At 34.2% G+C, this 16,813-nt stretch overlaps 1 protein-coding gene across 1 annotated transcript; it reads left to right on the top strand.

Annotated features, from left to right (window-relative positions):
- Positions 1 to 2,182: 2,182 nt before the first annotated feature.
- On the top strand, positions 2,183 to 16,332 carry LOC131152631 (probable prefoldin subunit 4). Its single transcript, XM_058104382.1, has 3 exons — positions 2,183 to 2,582; positions 2,717 to 2,827; positions 15,816 to 16,332. The coding sequence occupies exons 1-3, from the start codon at positions 2,574 to 2,576 to the stop codon at positions 16,074 to 16,076; spliced, it is 381 nt and encodes a 126-aa protein (XP_057960365.1). The 5' UTR covers positions 2,183 to 2,573; the 3' UTR covers positions 16,077 to 16,332.
- The last annotated feature ends 481 nt before the right edge of the window (positions 16,333 to 16,813 follow it).

Genomic DNA, 16,813 nt, shown 5'->3' on the forward strand with positions numbered 1-16,813 from the left:
AACCAAATGCATGCAGAAATGCTTTCCCACTTCTTGAACCATTCCCAACTCTTAATAACCTTTTGTAAACCTTCTACCCTAACCTAAAGCACCACTTGATCAAGCTTGATTTCTTTATCCATAAAATTCTTAAGTAACAAGTACCACACAACAAATTGCTCTTTTTGTTTCACTTTCCACTCAAGGCTTATATTTATCCTCAAAACAAGTTCTCTTTTTGTGTGGGAACGCCCAATTACTTTATTTCCCCATACAATTTATCAAGCAACTCTCTTTATTTCGTTTTATCTTATGCATAATTCTGCTGGCTCATAATGTTTGTTCCCTCCCTTGCTCTTCAATGGATGCCATCAAAAGCTTAAATGATCTTGTAGATACTCAAAGATTCTTTGAGACTAGTGATTAGAAAGAAAAAACAAAATTTCAAGTACCAACCTCGACGATTGATTATAAAAGACGTGCTCTCTCTCTCTCTCTCTCTCTCTCTCTCTCTCTCTCTAATTTAAAAAATATATATTAAATACCTTATTTAGTTATCTTGCTATCCATTTAAATCTTTGAAGGGAAATGAACAAAAACGAAATGTATGACCACTCTCATTCAATGGAGGAATTGCAACGACTCTACTTCAATGAAAAAACTTGTACGCTTTAGAAAAAGACTTTTTTTTTTTTTTTTTTTGGGTTGACTCCATCCTAGTTCAAACTTTACAATTTGTCGTAGTTGTAATAATGGAATATTCATAACAAATCGTCAATGGAGCCAGTGGCGCACCTAGGTAATAAAATAGTGGGGGCAAGTGCCCCTAAAAGGAAACATATTATATAGTAAAATATAAAATATTTAGATTAAAAATGTGATTATATCCCACTACAATTATGAAATAGTAGGATTGTTGCAATATTAATCCAACTTATGTGAAAAAATTATTATTAAATTGGTGAACATAAAAATCATTCAAAATATTTTTTAAGGGACACCACAATGGTTTGACACCCATAACTCTTTTTATATTACACATTAGAGCTCTCAATCTCAAACTTAGAAAATTTTAATTTTGAAAACTTGTTTATGCATTTTTTAATATATATATATATATATATATTAATATATATATATATATATATTTTTATGTATAAACATATATGTGTTGCCCAGCTAAAGAAAATTTCTAAGTCTGCCACTGAATGGAGTACACACCTTAACTATAAATTTACCATGTGAATGTCTATTTTTTTTTTTTTTTATTATATGTTGAATGAAATAATAAGAAATTGTAAGAAAACACTATTACTTGCATTCTTAAAATTTTCATTGTACTTCATCTTATTTAAAAAAAAAATAGTTATTTTGTGAAAGTTTTTCAATTTATAAACATTGAAATAGTTTAGATGAAAAGTTTAATTGAATAAAAAAAATTATTATTGTTGTAATAAATATAAATTCTTAATTATATAATTGTTTAATATTAAAATATATTTGAGTTGATGTTATAAAGACTAACTTAATATTTGAAAATATAAATTGGAAAATTTATATCTAATTAAGATATTCCTCCCGCTGGTTTTTAATAAGAACTGCTTTCTGTATATACACAGTGGTGATTTTATACCTGGCAAAATAGATAAAAATTCATTAATATAAATTGAATCTGACCTACTTAAACTGACTTATTATCGATCGCATATTAAATACATTCAATATGATTTAAACTTTTTTTAACCACCTTTAAATGAGTCCGTGGAAAAATTTCGAATTTTATCTTAAGGATATCCATCTATCCATTAAAAACTAATGTCTATTTAATTGATAATCCATATGCCCATGCTTATTAGTATCAATCTAACTAGTATAAACTCTATTAGCCAATAATTAGTTCCACAATTCCAACTCTTGTACTCACCTACCTCTAGACTTGTCTCATATTTACATTCAAACTCAAGTCTAAATATTTATTTCTCTTTATCAAAACAAAAGTCTTTAACTTCATAATATGAAAAATAAAATATTATAATTTTTTGATGGGTTATTAAATATTTAATAATTATCAAATTATAATTTTGAAAATCACTTTAATTATTATTTTTTGAAATAAATTATTTATCATATGGTAAATATTACTAATGATGGAAATAATAAATTATTTAATCTATATATCATGAATTTATTATTTAATTGAATCCAATATGATCCGTTTTTGCGAGAGTCCGCATGGGTTCGCATGTTGATGATTTTAATGTCATTTTCGTAATAAATGCCAACTCATCTCTCCTCTGTCTTTTCTCCCTCCCTTTCTCTGAGTTCTCTCCCTGAAACTGACTTCCTCCCTTCCTACTGGACGGCGCCGAGCCTCTCCTTCTCCGGTGGCAGTGCTGCCCGCTCTATCCAACCAAAACCGTCGCGCCGTCGTCTGCAGATTCACTGGAGACTCCAACTGGCTCGTCCAGCTCGCCGCAGTGCTCCAGCCCGATCGTGATTTGCAGCCTGCCATGATAGCTTGCTGAGTTCGCAGGTTGAAAGTCGCTTCCAAGTTTTTGCTTTTTCAGCTATCATCATCGCTTTCTTGAATCAAAATGCAGCAGGTAACGTAAAACCTTAACTGAAGCTCCGAATTTTACGAAACCCTAACGAATTTAGCTCTAAATATTATATTTAATGTGCTTTCCTTTTTGATTTTAGCATTTTGGATGAAACAAATACACAAATTTATTTGCAGGGTGGAGGTTCCGATACTGAGGTGACTTGGGAGGACCAGCAGAACATTAACAAGTTCGGAAGATTGAACAACAGATTTCACGAACTCGAAGACGAGATAAAGACCGCCAAGGTGCCTATTTTGAAGTTTAAATGAAGAGAAAAATGCAAATATCAGTTTAATTTCATTCTTGATTTTATTCTATTATTTCGAGTTCGTTTAAGATTTTGAAATATTTTTATTTGATTTGTTGCTCATGTTCTTCTAAAAATTTTGTAGATCAGTATGCCCTATATTTGCACTTAATAAATTGATAATTTAATACTCACAGGCACTACACACGCACACACACACACACACTAAAAAGAATGAATAATGGTCATATGTTTTCGCACACAATCTCAAACATTATATCTATTCGATAGACAGTTTATTTTTCTTTGTTCTCATTCAAGTATAACATAATATTATATTTTTATTGTGTGTTTACACATTTTCTGAAGAGCTGTCTGATCATTGGGCTGCTAAGAACATGTATTTATTTAGCAGACGATACCATTATTTTTCTTGAGAATGATGCTGCAAAATTCATAAGATTCTTCTGCTGCTTAGAATTTTTGAGAGAATTTCGGGCTTAAAAATCAACTTGTCTAAGAGTGGTCTAGTGGTTATCAGTCTGTGTGGTAGGGATTTTGAGACTTTGAGATCTTTAGCAGGTTTTGAATCCCTTTCTTGGCCATTTTCATGTCTTGGTCTTCCTCTTTGTAGAAATCCTTTGTCTGATGTTCTATGAGATCTTGTGATTGTGAGTGGGGCAATAGATTGGAAGATTGGAAGAAGGCTTATCTCTCATTAGGAGGTAGAATTACGCATATTATGGCCTCCCTAGCCAACATTCCTGTTTATTTCCTATCCTTTTTTAAATTACCTCCCAGTGTGGCTAGGAAGTTGGAGAAGATCATGAGGAATTTTTTGGTTTGGTGGTTGCGAGAACAAAAGGGATCACCTAGTTAGTTGGGATGTTGTTAGGAATCCTAAGTCTGATGGACGCCTGGGTCTTGGTAATTTTGTTTCTGATCACATTTCTTTATTTGGGAAATAGCTTATGGAGGTTTCCTTTAGAACCTAATTACTTAAGGTATAAAGTAATAGAGAGTAAATATGGTTTGCAAAGAATGGGTGGGATTCAAAAGGAAGTGGCATTGCTACTCATGCAAGTCCTTGGAAGTTTGTTTCACAATTAGCTTTCTTTTTCATTCCTTTTACTCGTTTCAAATTGGCGATTGGGGAAAAAAAATTCATTTCTGGGAGGATACTTGGGTTGGTGAGTCTTCATTGGAGCTATTGGTGCCACACTTGTTTAGACTTTCCTCTATCCATGAAGCACCAATTTCAGCTTTTTAGGGGGGAGGGTGGGGGGGCTCTTTTTCTTGGGATTTTTACTTTTTTAGGAGTCTCAATGAGAGAGAGGTTGATGAATTAACTAGTTTGCTGAGTGTGTTGGTTTCTTTCTTGCCAAATTTGCAGGAGGACATGAGGCTTTGGATTGGGGACACTTTGTGGTCTTTCTCACCAAAGTCTTTTTTCTTAGATCTTACAAAATCCACTAACCATGGCCCTTTCTTGTTAAATAATTTTTTTTGGAAAGCAAAGGTCCCATTTAGCTTTCATTTGGACTCTTGTATTCTACAAGGAATACGAATGATGTGTTACAAATTAGGAGACCCTAGAAAGCTGTTAGTCCAGATATTTGTATGTTGTGTGTAGTGGCTCAAATGAGAGTTCTTGCCATCTATTCCTTCATTGCAAGGTGCCGAGATACATGTACAATAATCTTTTTGGTTTTTTGGAGAAGAGTGGGTGGCTTCGGAATCTATCTTTGTTTTTTTAAAGGTAAAGTTTTGAGGCTTTTGGGAGAATAAAATAAGGAACTTTTGGGTCTGTGCCGTTTTTTCCGTGTTGCTGGTGTTGTGGATTGAAAGGAATGACAGAATTTTCAGAGATGACCCCTCCTTTACTCTGGGAGAAAGTCATTTTTTATGCCTCTTTTTGGGTGCATTTTCTTGGGATTTTGAGGGTTTATTGCTGTCTGATATTCAAAGAGATTGGAAGGCAGCTTTAATGTAATTGCATTTCTTCCTTGGTTTTCTGTTTTTACCGTGAGGATTTCTTATTCTCCATTCTCTGTAATTATTTTTTTAGTTAATAGATCCTTTTTTACTATAAAAAAAGCATTGTATTTATTTGTTTCATACTTTCTCATCACGTCCTTCCAATACTGGACATGTGTTTTCACATGCAATCTAAAGATCACCAAAATTTTCACTTTATAATTACATTCCTTCATTATATTTTTTGTAAATCTGAAATAAATTAAAAAGATTCTATGAAAAAATCACACTTAATGCTAGATATGGAGAAGAGAAGAAAAGAATAAGAAAATAGAGGGAGAAGGCTGGCAATCCCTTGGCCATGGTTCTCAAATTGAGATTTGAATCATGCATTGAAAATTCCCTTTCGGGATCAAGAATCATGAATTGAGTCAAATTGTAAGATTTGATAAAAATTTCCAAAATCTATTCCAAATGATACATATATATTGATATATGAACAATAGGCAAAATGGAAATTTTCATTTAAATTTTTACAGTAGAAAAATCATATTTCATGTGTTTGCTTTCCTTAAACAATAAAAAGTAAGGGAATGGGCAATGAAAACATAAAAAATGAACTTTATGTTGTTTAAGGGAAGGAATCAAGAAAAAAATGATTAAAAAAATTAAACTTTTGGTGCTAATGAACAATTAAAAAAAACCATATTTCTTGCATATTGTTTTTCTAATTAAAAAGAAAAAAAACAATTAGCTTAAAAAGTTGATAATAATTGGCAAACTACTAAAAAAAAAAAAAAAAAGCAACTTTTGAATCTTAACAACACAATGAAACATGAGTACCGCTTTAGTTGATGAGTGCTCTGCTCATTTTTCTCAATGACAGAATACTATACTCATTTGAGAGTGAAGAATGGTTTTGTGACAGCAGCATAAGCCCTAAAATTGTACTCTTCCCCCTTTTTTTAAGCACAAAATTGGCATAGGCAAGGAACGGAAGGTACAACAACAAAACCAAGCCTTAAGTCCCCTTAGGTGGGGTAAGTTATATGAATCCTTTTCTGTCTATTTATGCGATCATAGACCATTTCTTTTGACAAATTTAGAGCTATTAATCCTTATTCACTATCTCATTCCAAATTATTTTAGGTCTACCACAAACCCTTTTACAACCCTCTCAGTAACTAAATTGCTCTTCTTCACTGGCGCTTTATGTGGCCTACGTTGAAAGTGCCCAAACCATCTAAGTCGTCCCTTCCTTATCTTATCTTCTATGGGAGCTACACATAACTTATCACAAATATGTTCATTCCTTAATTTATCTTTCAGTGTTATAACACTCATCCATCTAAGCATTCTCATCTTGGCAACTTTTACATTTTGGATATTCTATTTTTTCGTCGCTCAACATTTTATCTCCTGAACTTTTCTTGTGGCAAATGATCTTTTTTATTATTTTGTAAAAACCAACATTTCAGTTATTTTCCAAATTTTAAATGTGGAGCCTTTCTGCAGAGGAATATTTATTTATTTATTGAAATTCTTTTGCCTAATTTTTACCTCAGCATTGCTGTTTTTTTTTATAGCCTAATTGCAATGTCTTGATATGTGAATCAGGAGACACATCAAGATGCATCTAAAACTTGAGTTAGTTTATGTGGGTACAGACCAAGATGTTAAGAGAGCAAACAAGCCTTTCAAACTACTGCCTTTTTTAATGGTTTCTATAGCTTCTTTGATAAAAATTAGTTATTTGATAAAGTTCTAAATGACTTCCTTGTCCCTTTTTTTTTTTTGTTTTTTTGAAGCTTTAGAGAAGGATTTTATTGAGATAATTAGGCTTCATTTATCTTGTATTTATTCTGATCATTACCTGAGCAAATAAGTCAACTAAAAAGTGGATTTGTTCCCAAAACAGCTTGTGGCTGCCTGGCTGGTCAAGTGGCCACTCCATTCTGGGTAAACTAGAAACCCACTGTGCTAGTAGTGCTACGCTGACCCAGCATTGTGTTTGCAGGATAAAAAATATTTCAATGGAATGATATTTTATGGGGATCTCATCCCAAGGAATGGGATGCTTGCCTTGTGGAAATATTTTTGTTTTGTTTTGCCCTGAATCTGTCAAAAGAAATGGTCTATTATCGCATAAATTGGTGGAAAATGATTCAAATAACCAACCTCACCTAGTGGGATTTAAAGCTTGGTTTTGTTGTTGTTGTAGTAGGCATTTTAAAAAGGTTACTATCATATTCTTAATCAACAATATATGAAGAATAATCATATTTTTAGGAAAAAAAACCTACTTAGAGAGTGCATACCAAATTAAAATTTTGCCCTAAAAATGTCAACCACCATAAGTTTAAAAATAAAAGTCAATGCTTAATAATCCAATTAACTAAAATGATTTTTCTGGGGTTTTTTTTTTTTTTTTGGGGGGGGAGGGGGAAGATAAGGAGTCCCAAATTTCAACCATTGTATTAACATATATATATATATATATATATTTCTATTTTTTGTTATAATAATTTATCGTTATATAAATATAAATATATAATAACAATGTGTAATAAAACTATACTATGTGGCATTAATTTCCAATCAGCGAGAATAATTATGGTAATTTGGTCCTAAAAATAAGAGTTTCATGAATCTTGCCCATGGGGGGGAGTCCATAACCGGGGAATGTGAGATTACAATGACACTAGATTCCAACCTTAAAACAAATGTGGGAATGGGCATCACATTCCCAAAAAATGTAGAAAGATGTCATAAATGAAGAAAAGTTACACAATAGCATGGCCACTAAGATCCAGGCATTTTGTGGTCCTAGGAATTAGATCAATTTGCTAGGTTTTCATGAAGTGAATGTATTACTAGCAAAATTAAATTCATTAGGCTTCATTGGAAACACAATGGTGGAAGTAGTAAATGTGGTGGAAAAGACCTCATTGTGATACACTATGAAAAATGATCTAAAATGAATTTATAGCAAAACTCATGAAACTTATTTTCCTTTTTTTGTGGGGGTAGGTGGTGATGGTTTGGGGGGAGGGGGAGGGGGAGAGGTGGGGCGGGGCGGGGCGGGATGGTGATAGGAAACTTTGAAAACTTCTTTCATCTGATTGGGATGTAAGCTAATTTTTTTTTTTTTTTTCTTTTCTTCCTTTTCTTTTTAATTTTTAATTTTTTTTTTTCAAATCTTTGCTGCTTTTGCCTGGATTGTTTTGTGATCAGGATTTGTCATTTTATATGCTAATTTCTAGCATATAGAAGTACCAATGATGCCATCTTTAGGACTTCTTGGGATTTTTTTTTATCCCTTCCCCTACTTGTTTAACATGCTAAGGTGTTTACAATATTGCTTAACTCCACATAATGAGGATAGCCTTATCTTAAACAGTCGAGATCAATTACATGTATCCTAAGGTAGTGTCTGGGAGCATGGATTTTAAGACTTGGATTTGGTTTTGGATTTATTTGGGAATTTGGAAGAAAGTCAATACACTTTTGTACTATGTTTTATTTAATTCCATGCTCCCAAACACAGAGTAACTATTTTTCTAATTCCCAGAGCCTTGAATCAATTTTATTTTTTTGGTTTTTCCCCATGTATTTATTTTAACTTGGGATGTTTGATTTTCTTTGGGTGTACTCGTTTGTCTTCATTGCACTTTACTAATGGTAGCATCAGCTTCTTCTTCTTTTCTCTTCCTTTTTATAGAAAAAAGAATATCCCTAATAGAATAGAGTAGGAATTACTACATTGGAGAATATGACATCCTCCTAAAGGAGCCAAGCAAATAGTTCTAATGAATCACTCCTTCAATCCTATTGGATATCAAACATCAAAACTCCCCAAAAGAATCCCAAAAAATGTGCCCGAAAAAGAGCAAGAAAACAACTCTATCCCATAGTAAAGGGGGAGAATTTTTATTTTCTGCAGTCAATCCACAAAAATCCAAAAAAGAGCAAACACAGCTCACTTCCACAACATCATTCCTTCTTTCTTCCAAAAACCCAAAATCCTTATATCCGAAACCCAAGTCTGCATAGGGTTTGGGTCTTGGTAATGTGGTGTCCAAAAGGATATATTTAGTTGGAAAATGGTTATGGAGGTTTCTCTTGGAGGATTGTTCTCTATGGCATAAGGTTATTAGAACTTAGAAGTGAGTATGATGCATTGGTAATGGTTGGGATACTAGACGATGTAGTAATGCTTCTCATGCAAACTCTAGGATGCTTATTTCATGGGTTGTTAATGGGAATTCCATTCATTTTTGGGATGATATGGTGGATGAGATTTTGTTGACTTTGTTGGTTCCTTGTCTTCGATTGTCTTGTTCATAATGCTTCTAGTTATGCCTTTTGAATGATATTATTTGGAAAGTGAAAGCTCCCTTCATAATTAGGGCATGCATGTGGACTTTGGCTCTAAGATTAATACTAATGATTTGTTGTAGTTAAGGAGGCCTTACAAGGCTATTAGTCTTGATATTTGCATTGTGTTTAGAATCTGGTGAAACAAGCGAGCACCTTTCTCCATGTCATGTGACTAGGGAGCTTTTGGGAAAAAAATTTTTTATTTTATTTTATTCCCTTTCATGTTTTTAAAGTACAGCATTAGTTATGCGAGAAGCCAATGCCATTTGTTTTCATTTTTATCGCTTGCTATCATTGGCCATAACCTGAAGCATGGTATCATTTACTGTATAGAAGGGCAATAACTGCTGCTTCTCTTTGGGGAATGAATGGTTTACATTTTTCTTATGGGTTTTGTTCGCCTTAGAGTTGAGTCTAGAGGGGGGGGGGGGGGGGGGTGAATGGATTTTTTTGCGTATTTTCGCTTTTCTCTACAAAATGTAAAATCTTTGTAAGATACAAATGATTATATCACAATGTATAAAATATAAATCATGCACAAGACATAAATTAAAGAAAAGGGAAGAAGAGCTCAACACCGATATTAATGTGGTTCAGCCCCTTGCCTATGTACAAGGTTTCCAAGGTTTCCACAATCCACTAAACAATCTCCTTCACCGGCAGAGAAGCCTTTACACCATGGGAACAAATCCCTTCACGCTCACAAAGAGCCTTCCAACAAGGTTTGCTAAGAACCCTTGCAATTTGGTTCACCAAGAACACTTCGCAACTCGGTTCACCAAGAATCCTTTGCAACTCGGTTCACGAAGAACCCTTTGCAACAAGAAGATGAATTACAAACAAAGCTCCTTGCATGAGCAGATATTTGATACAATACAAACCTCACACAAATCTCTCAAGTAATAAATCAACACAAGATTAAAGAGCAAGAGATATTTTGAGCACTTGAGATGATGAACTAAATGCAAAATGCTTGTGAATGATATACTAAAGATGTTAATCACTAAGATCAATCTTTAAACAAGTCTTTGGACTTGTATTTATAGGCAAATTGGGCTAATAGCTGTTATATGGCCGTTGGCTAAATAAAATATTTGTTTACTTTGAAAACTAGCTGTTTCATCGCCGTTGGGGTTTAGAACCCGACACAAACCGTCGACGGTTTCCTCAGGCAAGAAAATCATTCAGCTCTCTGCTTGAAACCATTGATGCACCTGGCCAAACTGTCAACGGTTTGCCCCTATTTGTTCATTATAAACCTTCTCATCTGTGAAAATCTTCAACACGAAAGTTGTGGGATTTTTTCTTAGCTTTCCGTAGATACCAAGATCGCCCTTTTTGGAGTTCTTTAGCAAAAGTTATGCTTCAAATACTGAAGGGTATTTTAGGAAATTCGAAAGAGGAATTTGAGTGGTTCATAAATGAGGTTTTAAACTCAACCAGGACCAAGTCTTTAAAAGATTATAACACTAATATGATTTAAAACTTGTCCCATATAAAAATACATTTGAGTAAAGGATATTTTTATAGAACTCTTGTTTTGACTTTGAAAACTCATAAGTACTAAACTTATAACTCGGTGATATCCTATGTAATCTTACGAACTAGTATGCACATGCAAGTTGCTCAACTTGTGCTCCATAAACATGTGTGAAACAGAACTACAAGAGTTACAACAAATACTACCTCAAACACTCCCCATTACATATGTTTCTACATTAGCTTCCATTGGTATGTGCTTGAGCTCTTCCGATGTCCTATTGATCTTTGCCTATTTGATTGTCCACTCGATCTTTGCCTATGAGAATGTTCACTTGATCTTTGCACTCGAACTCATATCTGTGTGGTTTTGCCACTTATACCTGTCACAATTTAGTATGTAAAGATTAGTTTAACTAAGAACCACTAATAGAATGTTATCATCAATATACGACAATTAGGATCATGTAGCCACTCAGGCTAACCATCTCCCCCTTTTTGATGATGACAAACCCTTGGTTTTTCATAGGATATAATTGTAAGCTTCCCCTTAATTTATGCATATTGTTAAATGAGATGAAAATTTTCTCCCCCTTACTATATGCATATAAGTCAAAATTAAACCATTTAACTAGATGCTTTATATCCATTGGAGCTATAGCATACAATTATACAAACTAGAAAGTTCATTTTTATATTAAGACAAATTAACAAATAACATGAACTTTCATTAAAACATATTAAGTAACAAATCTGAACTTCCATTAAAATCATTTTAAGTAACACTACAAATTTGTATTTAATACACCCACCTATAGTACCCAACCTACAACACCAACCTACTTTTCCCCCTTTGATCATCATCAAAAAGAAAGGAACTTTTCTTTTGGCTTATAATGTTCTAAAATGAGTTAGGGGTTGGATGGTATGTAGTACTCATGTTGTTTATATGATTAATTTCCCTAAGACTCAATATTATGCAAGAAATATGCTGACTATGCATATTCAAGAGTTTTACTATTATATGTTCATATGACTAGGGAAGACATCTCTTGTCTCTAAGAGGTGGGTTTCTTGGGCATGCTTCTAAGATTTTAATCAAAAGTAGATGACATAGGTTGTTCATCTCAGAAATAGAAGGTTTTTATAATGTCACCCGTAAATTTATTCCTAAAGCATAAGCTTGAATAAAGAGCTTGTGAGGGTGTGCATCCCGTAACTATACCCAATACTTTCATTTATAAAGAGTGACCAATCAATGAGGATATATACGATTTAAAGATCATATTGGTGTTAACATTTCAACTCATCAATATTGGCTTAATTTTTTTAAAGTCCCCAGCGTAGTAATCAAGCAGTTGTTATGCGTAAACTGGGATTTTATACTTTGAGCGTTATTTGTGACAAGTGTTTCTAATTTTGCGTTAAATAAATTCTCTTAGTCATCTCTTATCCCTTTTTGCTTAGGTATGGTTAAATCTACCTAATTCCTATCAATTTCCTAATCCTAGGTTCTAAGGAAGTAATAGCTTAACAAGATTAGGTAGTTTGTTTAGGTAGCCATTCTTCCTTGGGTCTCAAGGGGTTGGTTTTCTTAACTGCCCATTCTAGCTTCCTTGCTTTGCCTCTAGCACCTCTAAAAGGGCAAGAAAATCGAATGTGCCCTTTTCTTTCACAATACAAGCAAGTTTTGTTTGTATGTGAATGTTTTGTCTTATTAATCCTATTTTTACTTGATGAGGCATAACCATGTGATTTAAAAGAGGAACCATAACCTAAATTCTTTTTGTAAAGATGATTTCTTTTTACTCCTTAGAATTTATTGGAATTTTCCTTTCCTCTTGTGAATTTGTCAATCGTTTTACTATGATCTTCATCTTTCTTTTTCAAGAGAGTATTTTCTTTTAAAACATTTTCAATTTGATTTTTCAAATTTCGTACTTCTTCTTGAAAAATTTCACGGTATTTTTGAGTATTTGAGGTAAGCTCCTCAATTTCCATTTTTAGGGAGATATTTTCTTCTTTTAGGGGGGAGCAAAGACAAGGTTCCTTTAGTTTGCATTTTGACAATTGTTCCTCCAGATTTTTGTTCCTTCTTTTGATCACAACTAATTCATTATATATTTTAGTGCATGTGATCCTTAATTCATCATAAGAGGGAGCATAATCATCCTCATCCGAACTTACTTCGTCTTGTTCGTCTGCCATGAGGCAAGAGTGTGCTTCTTTCTCTATTTCATCATCGGTGGATAATCCATCGATTTCATCCCAAGTAGCACCATTCATGGTATTATGATCCCTATTTAGAAAATTCCCTTTGTTTTGATTGAGAGGGCAATATGTCATTTTGTGCCCAGTGTTATTGCAATCACAGCATTTAATGCATTTATCGCTCGACTCTTCTCTTCCTATTTGCCTACCCAACTGTCTTCTCTTACTTAAGAGTTTCTTAAATTTTCTTGTGAAGAATGCTATATCATCCTCATTATCTTCATCTTCTTCTAATGTGTCTTGGTGAGTCGAACTAAATGAACCAAAAGCAAAATCTATTTCTTTCTTAGGCTCCTCTAGATTTTAAGCTTCTTCAATGGTCATTGATGACTTGGGTAAAATTTGGAGAACTTTTTGAATATAATCTTCTAGTGTAAAAGTTCTGCCAAACACTTTTAAGTTGGTTATGAGGTGAATGAACCGAGTGATCATGGATGTGATTTCTTCATCTTCATTTATTCTAAACATCTCATATTCTCTAACTAGCATGCATATTTTTGATTGGTTATCTTGAGGTGTGTCTCCATAGATGTTTTGGAGCATATTTCACATTTCTTTTGCAGTTTCACATCCGCAAATCCGACTATATTCATTATCATTTAAAGCACAGTTAAGACAATGTCTTGCTTTAAAATTGAGTTCTACTAACCTCTTTTCGCTTGTTAATAGCTCCGTTCTTGTCTTCAGAATAACCTCATTCTTGTCATTTTTCTTTGTGAAGGAGAAGTCTCCATTTGAGATGATCTTCCATAAATTCAAGTCATATGCTTGAATGAAGACGATCATTCGATTTTTTCACGAGAGGTAGTTGGTACCGTTGAACTTCGGTACTTTGTTTAAGGATTGTCCTAGGGAAGAGGTGTTCACCATATATGCCATTTTGATATTTCCACTTTAGAAGTTAATCCGATAATATAAGCACCTTACTCTGATACCAATTGTTGGCCCTAGAGTCGAGTCTAGATTTTTTTTTTTTTTTTTGGGGGGGGGGGGGGGGGGGGGGGGTGGGGGAATGAATGGACCCTTTTGTGTATTTTCGCTTTTCTCTACAAAATGTAAAATCTTTGCGAGATACAAATGATTATATCACAATATATAAAATATAAATCATGCACAAGACATAAATTAAAGAGAAGGGAAGAAAAGCTCAACACCAATATTAACGTGGTTCAGCGCCTTGCCTATGTCCACACCTTGAGTCACACCCAAGGTTTCCACAATCCACTAGACAACCTCTTTCATCGGCGGAAAAGCCTTTACACCATGGGAACAAATCCTTTCACACTCACATAGAGCCTTCTAGTAAGGTTCACTAAGAACCCTTGCGATTTGGTTCACCAAGAACTCTTCGCAACTCAGTTTACCAAGAACCTTTTGCAACAAGAAGATGAATTACAAACAAAGCTCCTTGAATGAGCAAATATTTGATACACCACAAATCTCACACAAATCTCTTAAGTAATGAATCAACACAAGATTAAAGAGTAAGAGAGATTTTGAGCACTTGAGATGATAAACTAAATGCAAAGTGCTTGTGAATGATATACTAAAGATGTTAATCACTAAGATCAATCTTTAAACAAGTCTTTGAACTTGTATTTATAGGCAAATTGGGCTACTAGCTGTTATATGGCCGTTGGCTAAATAAAATATTTGTTTGCTTTGAAAACTAGCCGTTTAATGGTCGTTGGGGTTCAGAACCTGATGCAAACCGACGACGGTTTCCTCAGGCAAGAAAATCGTTCAGCTCTCTGCCTGAAACCGTTGATGCACTTGGCAAACCGTCGACGGTTTGCCCATGTTTGTTCATTATCTAAACCTTCTCATATGCGAAAACTTCAATACAAAAGTTGTGGGATTTTTTCTTAGCTGTCCGTAGATACCAAGATGTCCTTTTTGGAGTTCTCTGGAAAAAGTTATGCTCCAAATACTAAAGGGTGTTTCAAGAAATTCAAGAGAGGAGTTTGAGTGGTGCATAAATGAGGTTTTGAACCCAACCAGGACCAAGTCTTTAAAAGATTATACACTAATATGATTTAAATCTTGTCCCATATAAAAATACATTTGAGTAAAGGATATTTTTATAAAACTCTTGTTTTGACAAAACTCATAAGTACCGAACTTATAACTCGGTGATATCTTATGTACTCTTACAAACTAGTATGCACATGCAATTTGCTCAACTCTTGCTAAACATGTGTGAAATAGAACTACAAGAGTTACAGCAAATATTACCTCAAACACTCCCCATTACATATGTTTCTACATTAGCTTCCATTGATATGTGCTTGAGCTCTTTCGATTGAGTGTCCTATTGATCTTTGCCTATTTGATTGTCTACTCGATCTTTGCCTATGAGAATGTTCGCTTGATCTTTGCACTAGAACTCGTATCTGTGTGATTTTGCCACTTATACCTGCCACAGTTTAGTATGTAAAGATTAGTTTAACTAAGAACCACTAATGGGTTGTTATCATCAAAATACGGCAATTAGGATCATGTAGCCACTCAGGCTAACAGAGTAACAGGTTCCAACTGATCACAAAAGGGAAGCAGAAACCTCCTTGAGCTATATTTTCTCTTGCAGGAATATCTTCAGCTCTACACCTTAGATCCTGTTTTAGCTTGTGTTTGCTTTTAGGTTATGAAGACTGTCAAATCCTTTTGCTATGAGTACTTCGGTTGCACCTGTAACATGCTTTTGCCAAATACTTTTGTCTAGTGTGTTATCAAAGAAAGGCATGTATAAGGGGAAGGGAAGGGGGGAGCAGGGGTTGAAGAAAGAAAGAAGGGGGTGGACCATTTGTATTTTCATTTAAATCTGCAACTTCTTGAATTATCTTCTCTTGATAAGCAAGTTAATGGCTTTTTTTCTTCAGGAAACAAATGACAATCTAGAAGATGCAAGCAATGAGTTGATTCTCACTGATGAGGAAATTGTTCGGTTCCAAATTGGGGAAGTATTCGCTCACGTGCCAAATGAAGAAGTAGAGAGCAGGATAGAGCAAATGAAAGAGGTGAACAGTAAGAAGTTGGAGAAACTTGAGGAAGAAAAGGAATCTGTGGTTGCACAGATGAGTGAATTAAAGAAAATTCTCTATGGGAAATTCAAGGACTCAATTAATCTAGAGGAGGAGTAATCTGAGATATGTTGTTATTTACTTCCAATCTGGTTACTCGTGAACTTTTGAAAAGAGTTCCTAGGATTTTATTCCTGGAGTAGCAAGTCTGTTTTGATAGTGAATGTCATGGATATTTGTGTAATAGCATTCCATTGGTTTGCTTGGATATTTTCCTTTGATGCAAACAACATTTTTGAATATGGAACGTTTGCATGAGTAAATGTACCGTAATTGCTTTGTTTCTCTAATGAAGTAGCTTTTTCTTTGCCGTCTATTCGTGGCGGGTAGAATGGAAAGCCGTAGCATTTTTTAGAACTGATGTATATAATACAGGCATGCATTTGGAAGTCGCACGCTTGCACTTAATGTATATATTTCAAATATACGAAATTGAAATTTACAGATTTGGAACACAAACATTGATAGCACATAGCCATAAAGGATGTACATTTATTAGTTCACTATTTCATTGACGTTAAAGGCAAAAGGCATCAGGGGCAAGGGTTGGTCATCTCCTTCCTCTGCCATGTGAGACCGTCAGTCGACCTCAACATTGTCACCTAGACCTCTGCACCGTCAACGAGGGGGAGATGCTTCTCAACTACTGAAATCGATCCTTTGAAGGCAAATTCATCCTTGGAAACATTTAGAGAACATTTGAGGTAAGGCGTTTTATTTTCCAATCCCTCTCTTCCTTCCACTCCTCTCTCCTTCCCAATTCTCCTCTCTTCAAATACTCGTAACCAGATCACATA

This window comes from Malania oleifera, chromosome 4, assembly GCF_029873635.1.
Source record: "Malania oleifera isolate guangnan ecotype guangnan chromosome 4, ASM2987363v1, whole genome shotgun sequence".
NCBI lineage: Eukaryota > Viridiplantae > Streptophyta > Magnoliopsida > Santalales > Ximeniaceae > Malania > Malania oleifera.

Bases quoted from the DNA above. Each gene is read 5' to 3' on its own strand.
- LOC131152631 (XM_058104382.1), top strand. The intron at 2,828-15,815 runs GTGCCTATTTTG...TTTTTTCTTCAG, and splicing joins ACGAGATAAAGACCGCCAAG to GAAACAAATGACAATCTAGA.